Source organism: Anser cygnoides, chromosome 17 (assembly GCF_040182565.1).
Source record: "Anser cygnoides isolate HZ-2024a breed goose chromosome 17, Taihu_goose_T2T_genome, whole genome shotgun sequence".
NCBI lineage: Eukaryota > Metazoa > Chordata > Aves > Anseriformes > Anatidae > Anser > Anser cygnoides.
Genome location: NC_089889.1, coordinates 5,858,758 through 5,876,288, shown reverse-complemented (window position 1 = coordinate 5,876,288; position 17,531 = coordinate 5,858,758). Strand labels below are relative to the sequence as shown.

General features: G+C 36.2%; 1 protein-coding gene across 8 annotated transcripts in view; it reads left to right on the top strand.

Moving 5' to 3' along the window:
• The window catches only part of RIMBP2 (RIMS binding protein 2), a 155,454-nt gene that overhangs the window by 46,629 nt on the left and 91,294 nt on the right, over window positions 1–17,531 (top strand). For 7 of the 8 annotated variants that reach the window (XR_007159127.2, XM_048051117.2, XM_048051119.2 and 4 more), the window contains exon 6: window positions 3,716–3,853. The exons of the other annotated variant lie outside the window; for it this stretch is intronic. Coding sequence is in view for 6 of the 7 variants with exons in the window: in XM_048051117.2 (XP_047907074.2) it covers window positions 3,716–3,853 (138 nt within the window). In the remaining variant the exon portion in view is untranslated. The remainder of the gene's footprint in view (window positions 1–3,715; window positions 3,854–17,531) is intronic. 8 annotated transcript variants of the gene reach the window in all.

The following is a 17,531-nucleotide window of genomic DNA, read 5'->3' as shown; positions in this document are numbered from 1 at the left end:
CGACTTTTTGCACATAATGTTTTGTTCATTTCAATGTCAGAATAGTAATTCGTCATACTTAGTATGCAGGCCTTCATCAAATCAAACCGCAGTAATTTCAAATTGTGTTGGCTGACTGCAGTCCATTTTTGCTTTCACTGGCCATAAGCTTCAGTTTTGTGTTTCTTGGTGTTTTGCAAGAACCCCTGGTTTTACATCAGCAATGGTCATTGAACTGCATTTCAGTCAAGGACAAAGTGAACTATGTCTTAGTAAGAAATTGTACATGAAAGCAGTCGCCCATTGCTTTTGGCTCTTACTCCATTTCGGGGACCATTCATCCTAAATTGTTACAGCTTCAGAACTGTTGCTTATGGTAATGTCTGCTTTCAGTTAATAGCCAATAATGAATCTTATGTATTTAATCCCTTTTAGATTATTTCATGAGCAAATAAAAGCAAAAGGTTTTGCATAGGGATGGTGTGAGGAAGAAGATTAACTTAGTTAAGATCCCTGGAATACTTGGAAAAAGATCAGCTACAAAAGCATAACTAAGAAGAGGTTTTTAAATGAGTGCAATAAAGGATAGGAAATGTTGGAAGACAAATTTGTTCTAGTGTTCATGCAGCTGTGAGCTTGCATCTTCGAGGCGGGTGCCCATACAGTGTGCTATTACCCAGTGATGCAATCCTTGCAGCGTTCTATTACTGGCAGGTGTGACTGTGCCTCACTTCATTTGGTTATGTTTTTGAGAAATAATGTGATCTCTCAAAAGCAAACTTTGATAAACTCATAAACTGCGTAAAGTGACTTCTCAAAACACATCTCCCTTTAACAAAATACTCTTGTTATGAAACAGAGTTCTTTAGCAGTCAGCTTGCACCTAAATGAGTCATTCAGATAAACAGGTTCCAGTGAAGATTGAATTACGATCCTATTCAGCTGACACAAAGCAACCACTAGTTCTTCTCAGGAAACTCATGAATAAATGAAAGATCCTGTGCTTCCAGGCCCAAGCCTAACAGAAATGTAAGGATGAGTGCTTTTCAGTGTGATTTCCCATGCCCTGGAAGTACAGCCTTGAAGTTGCCATCAGAATTAAATTGGTGCTGATGAAGACATTAGACATTACGTAAGTAAAGACATTTAAACATAGATAGAATTGTGGGGGTATGAGTGGAAGTATCTATCATAAACTCAGAACAATCTGTTAGACAATAACCTTTGATTTTTAGCCTGTGCCTAGATGATGCAATTCATATGCCTTGCCATTTCTCATGTGGAGGGGACCTATCCAAAGTTATGTTTAGATTTCAGTCTTAGTGAAGAATAAGACTTTTAAAAACATTCAAAGCACTTATTTATGCTTATCATCTACTGAGGCCAATGAATCTGCTTGCAGGATGTTGGCCCTTCTCTGTTACGTTATGGATTTTAGCATGAATTCAGACTCCAGAGACAGTTGTGCTACATACCTGTAACAAGAGGAGTGATTCCTCTGAGAATTTTAAGGAGGACAGTTGGAAAGCTTTGGCAAATCCTCACAGGGAAACTTCCTGGGCATAATAAAGAAGCACAAAGGTGCTTATGTGAAAATGCAGCAATTGAGGGATGAAAGGTGGAACTGTTGGCTGTACAGAGGTGGGAACTGGTAACTAGATGGTTTGCAATACAAGTAGACAGGGCAAGGGCTAGGCATTATTTTCAGGGTGGCAAGAAGCTGGTGTCATGTCTCCCCTACAGATTGCACAGAGCAATGTGCTCGATCCCAGGCATGTTACACTGTGTGGGCTGCGTTTGAGCGTTTCAGAAATTCTTTCCTGATCTCTCTGTGTAACTGAAATGAAGCCATCTCTGCAAGGATGGGGCTTGTATGAATTTGTTTTGCTGAACTTAATCAGCAGATCTTTCAACTTGGATTATTTTAATTTCTAGTTTTTGAAACGCAACCCAAAGAAAATATTATGGAAAGGTACCCTACTGCTTTGCAACTGTGGTTGAAACAGCATTTATTTATAAAAACTGTTCTTTGAGAGTTCTGACACCTTTGCACATACTTATTTTGACTGAATACCGAGAAAGAGGGATGTGAAGATAGAGCATGTGGTTCAGAGTTGCAAAGACTTTGTGCAAAGTGAGGACAGAGTCAGTTCTTATAGAAATTAACTGCAAAAAACACTCTCTGTTTTCTTTAGGAGCATGTCTGGTACTGGTATCAACTTATAGAATCTTCCAATTAAAAAAATACCAAATGAAGTTTAAATTAAATTCTATCAGTTGCACCATGGTAAAGTTTATTAAAAAGATAGTTATGGAAAGGTCAAACAGGGTGCTGAGGACTTCGGATTAGTAAATCTTTTCAGTTGTGGGCAGAAAAAATCAAATGGATTGGAGAAACTGTCTCTGTGAAACACTTAAATGATTTAAAACCATGACTCCCTTTTGCTGAGAGTAGTGTTTATATGGGGAAATGAATATACAGAAAAAAAATACTGAATCTCTGTGTTATTAAATACTTATGGGTGTGCTGTAGCTATACCGAGTCTTTTTCTATTTTTAATTATTTTTTGTTTTTAAATTTTAATTATGTCCTGCCTGGAAATTTCATTTAAAAAAACAGCTACTCTCTGAACAGATTAGTCCCAGCTTAGTAACAAAATACAATACAAAAGTGTAGAGCAAATGAGCATCTAAGTGTGCTTCAGCTTTTTTATTTCATCATATTAGTGAGAAATTCTGAAAAAAAAACCAAAGCACTTGTTTACGTTTATATTTCATCTGTTCATTTAATCAGTGCACCTAATACTGCTGAATAGTCTGTCTTTCTAATGTATGTATGTGATGAGTAATGTGCTGTACATGTCTTAATTCAAGGGATGGCTCACGAATAGGCCTATAAATCTACTGTCTGGATGTACTACTCAAATACTTGACTTGTGCATCTTTTGGAAGTACTCTATTGAATTGAAATTTTAGAGGGGATTTAACCATACTGCAAGAACTATTTCTTTCTTGCACATATTTGTTATCCTTGCACACAAGTGCTCCTCAGAAATATATGCCACTTCAAATTATATTTCCTTCAAAACATAGTGTATTTGAGGTGGTTATTCCCAAACCTATCTTAAAAAGGAATTTGAGAATGTTGTTGTTGCTGACTCCATAAAGCTTTGAAATATCAACCCTAAAGATCCCTCTTTCGGGAGCACTGTGCATCGTGTCAGTGAGCTAACCAAAAGAAACAAACAAGCAAAACAACACAGGCTTTCATGGGTACTTTTGTACAAGCTTTGCTTGAACTTTGTTGTAAATACAAAAAGAGATTCTGACAAACTTGCAGACTTTAATGGTAAATATTAGTGAGACTTTTTCTGCTTAGTTCTATGCCCCTATGTTTTATAGAGAAGATATTGAAACTGAATTTTTAATTTACCCTCTGAAATCTATTTCCTGCAAGGGATGCTATGTAAGGTTTATTTTGAAGGCTTATGTTGGACTTCAGTCTTGTTGCCTACCCTGACAAAATGTTTATTCAGCAAGCCTGACTTTATTAGTTTCATTTGGCTTCTGTTGTCTGTAATGTATATTTAATCATCACTTTCAAGCAGCTTTCAGGGGAACATATGATGAAAAATATGTTAATGAAACACTGTGTTGTAAGAAAAGTAAGTGCTAGTCAGCTAGTACAAATGCGGTTTAAACAAGCTGGTCACTTGATTTGTTTTATTCTACACAGTTTGGAAATGATCCATCATGCCTACAGCCTGCAACATCACAGAAAACATTTGATCAGGTCCAGTTTGTAGAAGAGACTCAGATTTCCAAGTCTGATGTCACCACATTAAATCAAGAATATCATCACTGGCAGTTCTTAGTAAGTTTTCTCTCTCTCTTTCTCCCCAACCTCCTTGCATGAGCACTAACATCAGGGTTGGTTTTTTTGAGGGGGGCATTTGGGAGAAGGAGGGTTTAGCCTCACCATCATTACAGCAGTAAATTTTGTATTGATTTCTTAAATATTGTAGATCTGTAGTTAAATAATATAAGTATGTACTTGGGACATAATTTTAAGTATGAAAGGAGAGTTTAACAAATAAAAATGTGATATGAATAGGAATTGCAATATTTTGTTCTGGTTACATGGATACAAAATTGCAGGATTCAATGCTTGACGTGGTTGTGATCAGAACACTCCAATCTGCTTTGGTGTAAACATCCTGACACTTGATTCCTAATGTTAGCAGATTTTTCTTGTCAGATTTCTATGTGTTTGCAGGTGTTCTAATTTTCAAGCACTCTTTTACAGTTAAAAAAAAAATAATACTAATAGCAGGAGTCCTTTAAATATAGTAACTATAGGATAATGTTAGTGTACCTGAAGAAAACTTCCAGAGAGGAGTGAAATATGGCCCAAATTAAGTGATTTGAATTCTTCCTTTTAGATAAAATACTAGTACATAAGTACAAAGACCTTTGAGTACACGAAGGGACAAATCTCTGTTTCTTTTTAAAATTAGAATTTTAGATGGAACACAATGTTTTGTTTTCTATAATTAATAGCTGTTTTATCTGCTTTTGCTTTTATTATGTGAAGGAGTTTGCTTCTTTCTGGAATGTAAAACTATAGAATGTGATTATTTTCTGTTTTTGTTTGTTTGTTTTTTGACGGTAATTAAAACAAATATTGTGAAGTGAAGAAGACAAGCTTTCTGAAATCTTTGGAGGAAATACATTGAACTAGTTGTCTTGAGTTGAATTTTGCAGTCAATTTTCAGCAGTAAGTGCAGCTCTGTGAGTAGAGGAGACCTACTGTGTACAGGGTTATCATCTAAAAACTTGCCAGTTGCATGAGATAGCTAAGCCATAATTTCACAGTTGTCCTTTTCACAGAAGTGCATGCTTAATCAAGCTACTTCTCCCCCCTGCCCAACACAGCATTATTTTTAGCACAGATCAGTGCCTCATGCAGTTCCCTCTGCAGCTGCAGAAACAGTTGTAATGGCACAGTTGAGAAGTGTGGCATGCCTAGGGGGAGTGAGCAATGGGCAGGTGTTTGGTGCTCATGCTACTGGCTGCAGAAACAAATTCTAGCACTTAATAGTGCATGCTAACACTAATGCAGACACATAAGAATCCTTATTTGAACTTCTAGAATTGCAGGTACTTTGTATATTTTATCTATCACTTTGGAAATGCTGAAGAAAAACCACAACTGACACTCAATTCAATAACAATATAGCGTAACAAAAATTGTTGGTAAATTTAGATCTCTACAATGACTTTGTTTATTGATTAGTACAAGCGGAAGGAGAACAGTTGTTTGTGAATGTAAAGAAATGTTGAAACTTTGTGACTTGGCAAGAAAATATCTGTCTGTTGTCTGTTAGAGCTTTGCTTTTTACTAACAGCTGAACCAAGCTATAGTAAAAACGTACTCTATCAAGAGTAGAGCATCAGAAATGTGTTTAGACCTACCAATTCAAGATGAACTTGCATAGTTTACATCATTTCTGTTTGAGTTTGGAATTACCTGGAACAGAGTAAACTGAAAGTTCCAGAACTTCCATTTAGGTATATACTTAAGGGCTTTGTTTCTCAACCTAATGCAGATGGATTTTTTTTTTTTCTGATAAATATTCTTTCCGAATGAGATAGCATAACATTATTCTCCAGTGCTAAGCCAATTATACATCTTAAAATTCAGTTTACAAAGCAGAACATCAAAATTGAAATGTGTTCCCTAGATCTCTAGATCTTTATGTCCCAACATTGGCAACCATTGCTCTGAATTCTTGCCCAAGACAGAGATGATTTTATTAGTCTTGAGTCTTTATCTCAGCAAATATGTTTAGTATGGTGGTTCTTCTTTTAGTGGCATATAAGTAATGATTGGCTTGGGCATGTTTTGCCCAAAACTAGAGGGCCATGTGTTCAGGGATGACATAGTGAGTTTATTACTTTTCTAAAAATGTTTCCTAATGGGTGACTATAGAGAATATGGAACCAACTTCTTTGTGGAGATGCACAGTGAAAGCAGAAAAGGCAATAGACACAGGCTGTAGCGAGGGAAATTCTTAGTAGATCTAAGGAAAACATTCCTTAAAACAAGGTTGGGCAAACACCAGGACAATTTTCTGAGAGGTTGTGTCCATACTATGAGTCCTTCAGACCTTTCAGGACTAACAGGTGTTATTAAAAATAAGATACTATGATTTATTTTCTAATGATGATGAGTTCTGAGGAGCATGTATATTAGTCAGTTACTTGATCCACAGCTCTTGGTGACTGAGTTATAAGATGTTATTCATATAAAGATATGTTCATCTCCAAAGGACTTTGCAACTACTAAATAACACAATAATTTAAAGAAAGTTCAAAAAAGGATACCATTTTTAAACCTAATGTTCTCACCTTCTTACATTATATCTCACTCAACTGAAGGTAAAGGCTTGGAGCTTTGCTCTAAGAGCCTGATATTTGAAGTTTGCAGTTCTAAATTTGGTGGTAGATTTATCCATTTGAAGGGTATAAGTTTGATTGCATCAGAAGTAATTATATTTAATATGACAAGAGAAAAGTGCATAAATGTGATATTTTGAACAGCTGTTAATGCCTTCTTTGCATCTCTGCTTCTGAAAAGAATAATTACATAGCTGTGATGTGAGCTGAATGTTAAGGTTTGGTGAAAGGCATTTCTGCCTTTCACTTCACTAAAAATTTAAGTTAATCTTTTAACAGCACGTGTAGTTCTCCAAACAGAAGGCATTTGAAAAATTAGGTGGTTATTTGTAGACCCAGACCCAATGCACTTAAAAAAGACCAGCTTGAGCTAAAAACTGGATACCACTGCAATTAGTGGGAATTCTGCTGTTAATTTCAGTCACACAAATAACTCGTGCTTTCAAGAAGCATAAAGCTGTGTTGTAGAACAAAAAGCAGTGGCTTGGATTAGGGTCTGCAGAATAGAATAGAGAAATGGTTTCTCAGCAGCTCATTTCAGTCCAAAATAGACTGTCTTTGAGCCCATTTAAATCTACTCTTGCTGCTTGAGTTTGTCAATATTTAGAGGCAACACAAGAAATCTAAATGGACACTGCAGTTTGCAGGTAAACTCTGGATGCTCAAACCAGCCTCTTTTTAAAAACACTGTGTCCTTTGTAGTATCGTAGTGTGGATAGTGAGAGCACTAGATACCCTGATGCCAGGATTAGGATTTCCTAAAAAAATATATTAATGTTTCTTTCATAGTGTAGTTACAGTACTTTGGGGGCTAATTTTAACTTATGGTCACTTTTATTCACTTTTTTAATGATTTTCTGCAGCTATATCAGGAACAATAAATGTTAGTTATTTATACCAAAAATATTTTCAGAAGAAATAGGTGCAGCTCTTAATTCTGGTACTGTAAGTTTAAGCAGTGGCTTCACTGCTAGAAGAAAACCCCGTATTTTAGTAAATAGAGGCCAAATTTTTATCTACAGACAAATGTTCCCTTCGTCTTCTGTCATTAGCTTTCTGCGTACATAAATATAACAGACTTGCACCAGTTACCTGTGAGTTACCAGGCAACAGCAGCATTCGACACTGCCTGCAGCTGCAGTGAATGATGTGCAGCTCCCTGATTGTAAATTAAAGTGCTCTGAATTTTGAACTAAGGCTGATAAAAAGGATATTAGGGCAAGTACAATGCCACTTTTGCCATAGTAGCAACAGGTCAGCAGAGTTTCTATAACAACATCAGTTTGTTGAGATATCACCCTTTAGCACATGTTCATGGTGGAAAAATTGTAATTGCTTTGCTCTTTTGCAATACATAGTTTTCTCTAAACTACACACTGTATGCCATGTAAGCCTTTTTACCTTTTCACCAGAGCAGGAAACTGTCATGCTTCTGAAAACTTTGCTCAGATTAGTTGTTCACTGAGGTCAGAGCACTAGATGTTTATCACACTAGGCAAAAACTGGGCTGAAAGAAAAACATACATATATATATTTGAATTCATAAATATTTTGAGCATCTCTTGCTTTTCAAAGGTGGTTTGCAGTCTCTTAATGATGACAGAGTAATGAGGTTGGATATTAATGCAATAACAAAAATTGTGAGTGCTTCTGATATGATACTTCAGCTCAGCCTAGCTGTCTGGAACTTTTTAAGGTTACTTGTTGTTCCTGTGCCCTGTACGTGTTTTTTTTGTTTGTTTGGTTTTGTTTGTTTTGTTTTGTTTTTTTGTTTTGTTTTTTTTTGTAGCAATGAGAACAGTAATATTCATGGTCAAGAGCAGTAGATGGATTTTGATGGAAGCTGCAGTTAAACATGATGAATTTAATTTTTTTATAATGTGGAGTCTCTTCTGAGCATTTTTATGTGGCACTGTGAGTGCCTATGAGCTATTTTAATTCCCTTTACCATTCCATCATTAATATCCTTCCCCATATGAGTTAAATTAGTTATATAACCTTCCATTTATGATGATATTTTCTAGATTAGCTATTTCCTCTGCAAATGTAAATTTGGTTTTGATTTTGCTGATACAGTGATAGTATAATAGAAGTCTTTCCTATCTTCAGGCTGTGAAGAGAACACCCATCAAAACTAGATCTTAATGTGGTTTTAGAAAACATTTTTTCTAATCAGTGTTCAAGCAGCTTGTCGTGTTCCTGAATGAATGAAAGCAGGAAAAGGTATTTAAAGACCCAGACTGTGAGACTTGTCCAGTGTAAAGAAAAATAGACTGAATTAAATCTGTAGGCATGAAAGCAGACTGACCTTTTTCTTGCTTTCCTAGAACGTAGTATTCCTAGTCGCTCAGTTTAAAAAGATTGTTGACTCAAATATGACCTTCTATTAGAAACATTCTTGTACCTGAGTTTCCATCTTTTTCTTTGTGGTGGACTAATCAGAGCCATCATCAGGGTAGGTCAGGAAGGGCACCAGGTAGGAGCAGGTACACTCAAGCACTGATGCTGTGGTTGATGCCTGGGATGCCTGGCTTATGTGCATGATGGTGGCTTTTAAGAAAGCTCTGGGGAGGGAGGTCCTGCTTCTATGTTCAAAGATGGAGTGGAGGAGAGACAGGCCTTTATTGGACTCAGGGCAGCCTTGCCTATGGTGGGTGCAATGCTGCCTTGCTATGATTCGGGGGGGGGGGGAGCCGTGGGGGGGGGGGGGGGGGGGGGAAAGCCTTGTATTTTTCAAGTCCTATAGGTCTATAGTTGTTGTTTCTCTAATGAATACTTCCATTAATCCTGTTACATCATAAAATTCACACATAAGGCCTTCTAATGGCCTGTAGTGTATATGATGTGCTCATATTTAGGTTCTCAGTTTAAAAAGTAGACTTTTGGTTTTCAGAGATATCTCAACATCATCTGAGTGTAATGGATGCAGTGAATCCCGTCTAAACATACAAGAGAAATGAAATGTTCTTATCCCTACTTCTCTGTCAGGACCAGAATAAATGAGCCGATTAATGTCTAAAGAAAGCACAAGGAAAGAGTCAGGAACTGAGTGCAGATTTTCAGATTCACAGGTAGTGCTTTAAGGGCATGATTTTTCTTTTTTCATTTTGTATTCTGTCATTTAAATGCATCCAGCAAACAACCAACCTTGAAAAACATTCAAAGGTTCAATTTACCCTAAAACAATTATTTTCTGAGAATGGAATGTGAATTGGGATTCTATTCATGAGTCAGTGTATAGATATATTTTAAAATCTGGATGGATGTAGACTGTATATAAATCTCACTATCCAGTGGTCTGCTCGTTGCTGTCTGAAAAGACATCTGTGTAAGTCTAACTATATATTATCTTTCTCCTAAATGTACTGTCCATTGTCACAGTCCCAGTTTCCTTCTAAATTTTCTTAACAGATGTAATACTTGTATCTGACAAGAAAGCTAAAGAATCTGAATGCATTATCAGTGACCACAAAACAAAAGGCTTATGGAGCAAGGTGATTTATTACTTCATTTTTCTGAAATGCATAAGATGAAATTTTTTGCTTATCCTTTTTCCTATCGTAATTACATTTACCTCTTGTTTAATCATCTTTAAAAAAAAATAGTACATCTGAGAAGAGAACATGATTTAATTAACTTTTGTCTTAATGAATCAGACTGCAGAATTTTGTAGTAGCTTCATTTGCAAGGCTTCTTGTTCAGTAAATTATTTGAAGATAAAGTATTCAAGTGATATTAAAAAAATAAAAGCCTTAAATGTAAATCGCATACTAGTAATATGAGTAGTGCAAGGAAGGTACAGCTTTATTTGTATGAAAAATTGAATTGCTCTCTAATAGCATATAAATGTGGAATAGATCATGATTTGAACAAACTTTTCAATTTGTGTCCTGGGAAAATGCTAGTATTAGATGTGAAGCAAAAATGCTCCTCAAAGCTGTCAGACTTGCTTTTCACTAGCTAAAAACCACCAGAAATGTTGGATCAAAAATCCAGAGTTAACATAAATGCTGTACAGTGTACAGCACTTCGGAAAGGCAGCACAGCTGGGAGAAAGATATTCTAAATTAAATCTCTTTCTGAATATGGATAATAGCCTATGATGAGCCCATGGCTTGGTGGTATACATCAGAGATACAAGGCATATTGGGGTAAAAGTGTATTTAATGTCAAGAATATATATAAAACTGTATTTCTGGGCTTTCTTCTTTCATCAAACATACCAGAAAAACCGAGCTGTGTGAACAGGATCAAATTAGTGTGTGCTAAAGTTTGTAAATTCCAGTCTCAACCTGTACTTAGCAGTTATGCATATTTCATATGCACCCATTCTGTTCTTGCATCTGCATTTGGGGATCTTAGTACAGATCCCAAATACAAAAGGTGCTTTATTGAAAATGTTGATTTAAAACTGACAGGGTAAGTTATGTTTGTATTTAGATCAAAAGTAACTACATAACTACAAACTACAGTCCCAGAATTTTTTATTCTTACAGTAAATTAAGCTGAAGTTAAAACTGAAAGTACTGTAGTCCTCCACTTAGTACTCCAGCAAGTGTTCCTGCAACTTGGAACATTTTCTTTCTATTGGGAGATAGCGCAAGTTTGTTTTTCAGTATGAAGAACTGTGAAGAGATTGAATTTGGGAACTGGACGTGAGGGGTTTACTAAAGGCATAGAAACTTTGTCCTGGTTAAATGGCTTTGCGACTGCATCTCTGACTTGAAGCAGCAGTTGTGATTCTGCGTGCCAAATTAACCTTTCATGTCTGTTTCTAATTCATTAAGATTGAGCGTATAAGTGTCTTCAGACACTTGAAACCTTTCCATGCACACTGGCTGTGTGCAATATTGCTATTTTATCAGAGAAGAAAGTATATGCAATGCTTTAGTTATTTACTGCTGTAAATAATTGGCACAAGTGATTCCGGTGATGTCACAGCTCAGAAAGTACTTTGTGTTAGATTTTGCAGAACAGGGCTCTCCTTGTATGTATGGCTGTAGCTGATCTGTGTAAATATGTTCTAACAGTACATAATCGGTGTAAAGACATGCTAACAAGTGTGGAGGTGTGCTGTCAGCCTTATCTTCTACTGCCACATTGGGAGAGAGGCACCCACCGTCATCTCTGTGCTGGACTGTGAGCAGGTTGAATAACATTCAGCAGGATCCTCTGTATAAATGCCCACATTTTGTCTCCTTGGGGAATATGTACATGTAGTGGTGCACCATCTGAGACCCCAGTATAGCTTATTTTATTCTTTGGGGGGAGAAATTAACTACATTGGTTAAAAAAAAGAACCAAACAAACCCACACCAGTTTTGAAGCAGTCATTGCTTGGGATATTCTGTCATACTCTTTCCACATGCACAAAGCTGTCTGTAAAGTACCTGCATTGCTCTTGAAGAAATCTTGATGTGTGATTTTCTGTATTTTGGGGGGGAGAAGGTTGCAATATAAGTGCCTCACTTCTTAAATTACTGACAATGAGATCTCATTTTGGAATTTCACTGCAAAGTTGATGTACTGGTTAAGCTTTTTTTTCTTTAAAAAGTAATAGTTTCAGATACATTCAACCCATTAATTCTTTGTTACCTGAGAGGCAGTGGGTGGACAAGAGAAATGAGTCGTGCTCAACATAGCAAGGAGATAATGAGCTATAGAAATAATTAGCAATACATTTTAAAAATATGCTCATACAGAGCCAAAAGCATCTTGGTGTAAATGCATGGTCTCAAGCATGTAATTGAGACTACCCATTTGAGCAAGGAAAATATGATTTAACTCTTTCTCTGCGTGGCTGTTAAGAATTCATAAAATGTTAAATGTCGTAAAGAAACAGAATATGATTCACAGCAAAGCGCATTACGTTAAGACCACTGGTGAATGTATTTTGAAACTTGTTTGAATTGTTTCCTTCTGTAGCAATAGATGATGTGTTTTGTACAGTTGCCATGATGATGTGCAGATCATATATATAACTATATATTCAACTAATTCCATAAATAAATAAATACAAATCTTAACCTGTATAAAAAATGAACACAAACATGAAATGTGCTCTGCCCCTACCAACTGTATCATTTCAGTTGACAGGAGATGAAATGCAATTCTAGACACAGGCCAGTCTTCCAAAGAAGACTAGGGGATTAATTTCAATGGGAAATTAATTTCCGTCTCCTCCAAAAATCCAAGGCTAGTATTATTTGAGATATTTTTTCATTTAGATAAGAAAGCAGCTATATAATTGAATATCTATTAAGAGCAGGATAACCCAGTATCTCTTTACTAACAGTTCCCTGGTTCCTGATAGGCAGGCAGGATTGTACTTGCAAAATGGGAAGAGGGTGTCTGAGGAAGCTGTTAGACTCGCAGCTATCATCGCACAATGAAGCACATTTCTGGCCACATCACTGTTGTGTTCATGTTGCTGTATGACTAAGGCATGTAATTCTACCCAAGTATTCTGGCAGGGCTAATTTTGTTATTTTAAAATCCTGGGGTTTTGTTTGTTTATTAATTTCTGTGCTAGCATATTCTTCCCTAGTTGCTAGCTTATTTGTGTGTCATTAAAAAAGGGCCTTTGTTCTTTAAATTCCTAGTTAAATTTTACAGATTAGGAGGTACTAGTGGTTTGTACAAATGTCTATGCCTGGTCCTTCAGATGTGATGCTGGTTTGCTGCTCCCTATTGTAGGTTAAATAAGTAAATGCCAAAATGAAAATTTCCAGTGTTTTGGCCACATTGCTAATAAATTATATATGAATCTTAATAAATATTAGTGATGAAGCTGACAGTTATGCATCCATCTTGGGTAAATTTGTTCTGATCTTAGTGAACCTCTGCAGGAAATCTGTGTCATTTCTGATGGGACACACAACAAATGAAAACCACTTGCTTTCAGAGGAGGGGTGCCAACTAAAACCTAGTAACATTACCTCTGTTCTTTATTAGATAAAATCAATGTATCATTTAACTACACACTGAAGATGCACATCCTGGCCTTAGAGTGATGTGTAATGCTGAACTTATATTTGTTTTTTAAAGAGTGCTATGAAGCAGTTCATGGGCAGCAGGCCAGTCCCAGAAATGCATCATTTTCTTTGATTACTTTCTCTGCTAGTTAACATGAGAAGCAAGGCCAAGGACATGAGCAGGCAAAGTCAGACTATGACTTACAGATGTGATATGTATGTTTTTTTCTCTCTCTCTTATGGATTTAAATGGAGATGTACTGGAACGAAGTTGGCCCAGCTACTGCCCTGACAGTGCCTTGTTTTCTGTGCGGATTAGCAGGGAACTCCAATCTGCAGGGCCGTTAGTCTGGCCTCTTTTCATCAGTACTGAATCACTTTAAAAAGAAAAACAGTGCATGTGATTATCAAAAGCATTTCCATTTATAACACACTGTGGCAATTCAGCTCAGACACAGGAAATAGGAGCATTAATATTAAAAGGATGTTGAATGTGAAAATTTGTAAGGTATATAAATGTGGCAATAAAAATATATTTGGCTGTCACTTTATAGAGATGTGAATACCTATTGACACTTTAAGTTTAGAAAGTGTTCCCTTTGCTTAGTCTCTCTGTGATAGGTAGACATCAGCAGACATTTGAGACTAGAGTCCAAAGAAGCAGCGATTAGCATATTTTAAAGTTTCCTTCACTGACTGTTTAAATAAATTTGCATTAATAGAAAGATGAGACTCTTCCTAACGTTCTCTGCGTATGAAAGGCTAAAAATAGTTTTATCAGTACTGTGGTTGCAGTTCTACTAAATTTTAACAGTTTGGGGGAAAGGAAAACACTCTTGAAAGGTTATAATTAATGAGTTATGTGTTGTTGTTTTTATAAGTATACCAAAATAACATGAAGAAATTGGGACGAGCATGCTATTTTGTGCCTTTGGCATTTTGATAGTGTGCAGCCTAGCTTCCCACTTGAGATGGGGGCGGGCTTTGCCGTTGCCTGCTCTTAGTAGCTAGCCCTCTGCAGTTGCTTAGAGAGGAATCCATGGTATAAGTTTAAAGGTGATTGCAGAGAAAGAAAATTCAGTTCTGAATTTACAAAGCAAAGCATTATGCCTACTGCTCTCTCCTGGTGAAAGGAAATCCAGCATGGTGCAACTTTACTTGAGAGAACACAAATTGTATTGAAATAGTTGATGGTCTAAAATATTTGATCATGTTAAATTCAACTTTTTTTTTTTTTTTAATAATTCAGGAAAAATTGCGATTTGAAAACATCCAGTTTCCTCTTGTGATGAGATCCAAAAAAATTACCTGTGCCATACAGGGTGTGAATGGAAGCCCAGGTGTATTATCATGAATGAACATCCTGCTTTTCTGAGGAAGTGTACACTTATTTAAGCTCCTGAAAAGTTTAACAGTTACATTCTCAGCCATATTTGGAGGCAGGCCCATGCTTGAAGTTAAGAGTAAATGCCATATTTTTTTCCAGTTCATTTATTTGAACAGTTTGGAATAAGATAACCTTGTAACACATGAACTATAAAATTTAAAGCAGTATATGCAGGAACCCTCTTGAATTAGAGTAAGAAAAGTGAAGTTTTATCGCTTCTGAAGGTTTTCATGGTGTGAGAAACACATTACAGATAACTAAATAAAGCAGTGTTATAGAGCACTCCCTGGAGATATCTGGGAGCAAAGCATTTATTAAGAAAATGATGTATCAGAAGTCCAGTGATTTATACAGATGTTAAGGAAATCATCATTAGCTGGTAAATCCATTGAGTGGAGGCAAGGCTTGAGAATTGAAGCTCAGTCTTACAAATAAAACCTAATTATACTTTTGCATTAGGATACAGACATGGTAATTTTCTCACAACTTCTCCTTCAGGAATGAATGTAGTCAAACACTTAATGAAACTTTTCTGGATGCCTGATTCCATGCTGTGGTACACTAGACAGGCACATTAAAGGACTTACTGTTGGTTTATGTGCTGTATGTAAACTGAGCTGAGAAATAGCTATTACAGGAGAGAGTTATTAGGAAGGACAAGATATGGTTTAAAAATTCATCTTTTTTTAAATTATTATTTATTTTAATTGAGATGCCCTATCCAGACAATTACAAGTGATTGCTTTACCTAACCCACATTATTGTGTTTTACATGTAGTTCACCATGTCTATGCATTGTGTTTGTGTTGTTGTTGTTTGTTTGTTTTAATTTGGTGTGTGTGGTGTTTTGTTGTTTTTTTTTTAATTGAAAATGACAATATAATTCTGATTGTCTTCACCTTTTGTGCAAGCTCAGGTTTTGACAACAGCATATTAGTTAGCCTAAGTACTGCATGAACTTGCTGTTAGCCAAGATTTTTATTGACACAAGGAACTCAATGAACACAAACTTACTATCTTTTAGGGTTGTACTAGGTCTTCACTTACGAATGTCATCTTTTTTAACCCGTGAGTTTCCTTTAACAGTAAAGACAGAGTGCACTCTTCCAGCATATGTGCATGTGTCAGTTTTTAATGAAGGTGTAGGGCTGCATAATGGTCCTGTCTATACAATTCTGAAAATATCCAGGTTCATTTTTATGCTTTATGCATGGAAACAGCTATTGTAATTTACCCTTTGGAATTAAGAACCAGAACTTCTGTGTCCATATTTCTTAAATTCAATATATAGAACACTGTTCCATGTACTGATCTAATGCTTCTTTAGCGGTACTCTTTATTATTCTGTTTTGAAAGTAGATGAGGGAGAGAAGCTTTGGGGTTATTTAAAAACAACAACAAACAGTCTTCAGTGCTGCAAAGAAGCATTTGGGTGTACTAGTAGCATTGTGTCAGGTGTGAAGTAAATATGGATGGGTGACAGAATGGGAGACATGAGGATGTTTCATAATCTTAGCAGGGAAAATGTAGTAAAGTAGGTAAGCTGCTGTGATGGTAGGGTGTTCAAAGCACTTCTAGGAGTTTCTCCCAGGATATTTTGACAACCAAAGGTAATGTGCAGAGAGTTTGGAATATTTAAGCCTAGCTAAACACTCCATGTGAGAAGCTTATTCATATTTTTGGAAAGGTTAGAACCTCTGGGATCATTAAAATCGGGCCTTGAAAGCTTAAGAGAATGGTTTTTATGCCACTATTTCTGGCATAACATTTTCCATTTCAGCACTTAGAATTTTATTATTTTTCCAGTTGGCTTCTAGCAGAACACGTGGATTTATTTTTATTTTTAAAGATCTTTTAAATCTCAAAATTATAACAAAAAAAGGCTCAGTTCATAGCTAATTTTGTCTTAACTGTGATTTTCAAGGTCCTAATCTCTTGTTTCCATTTTCAGCTGTGCTTTTATAGAAAAAACTCTGTAGTCATATTGCCCACTGTGGGGAGAATTATGAGTAGAGTTAAAAGAAGCGTCTGTGTGTTAAAACCTTTCGTCTTTTTTATTAACTGTTTTCTATATTTGCACTATGGTTTGAAAAGATGAAACAAAATGTACTAGTCACATGCTGGCCTGTATTTACATGTTAATCTTGGTATTCATACAAGCAGTTCCATTAGGAGATTTAGCTGTAAGAGGAGGAAAGAGTCAAATGTATGCATTGAACTTCAAATCCATGAGCTATAACTTTGTAATGTGAGTGGTAAGCTTGCTAGAGGCAGTTCCTGATTATATATTGAGAGAGATCTTGGATTTGCTGGATGATTATTATATTATGGCTCTCTGAAACCTGTCTTTAGATACAGCAGGCTCTGCGTCAATATTAGGCTCCAGAGCTCCCTACCAATTTTATAGCAAACTTGATTAAGCCATTAAATTGCAGATCATTGCTGACAGTAAATTAATTCTTAATCTGAGTCCTATTCTGCACTACATCGGGAGACTTTTGCCAGGAGGCCAGTGGCTTGAAAATGGGTAATTAAATTCTGCTGTAAATATATTTTTTATCTATCCTTCTGCTTTCAGGAGCTGGCAAACAAGTAGGAGCCATTAATTAATAATTGTAATGTGGTTTAGTGGTTTAAGCCCTGCTCCTGTCAGATTCTGAAATGTACACCAAGGCTATGAAGTGGGGTGTAAGTAGAAGATGAAGAAAGCTGACAAAAATGTATTCATAAGA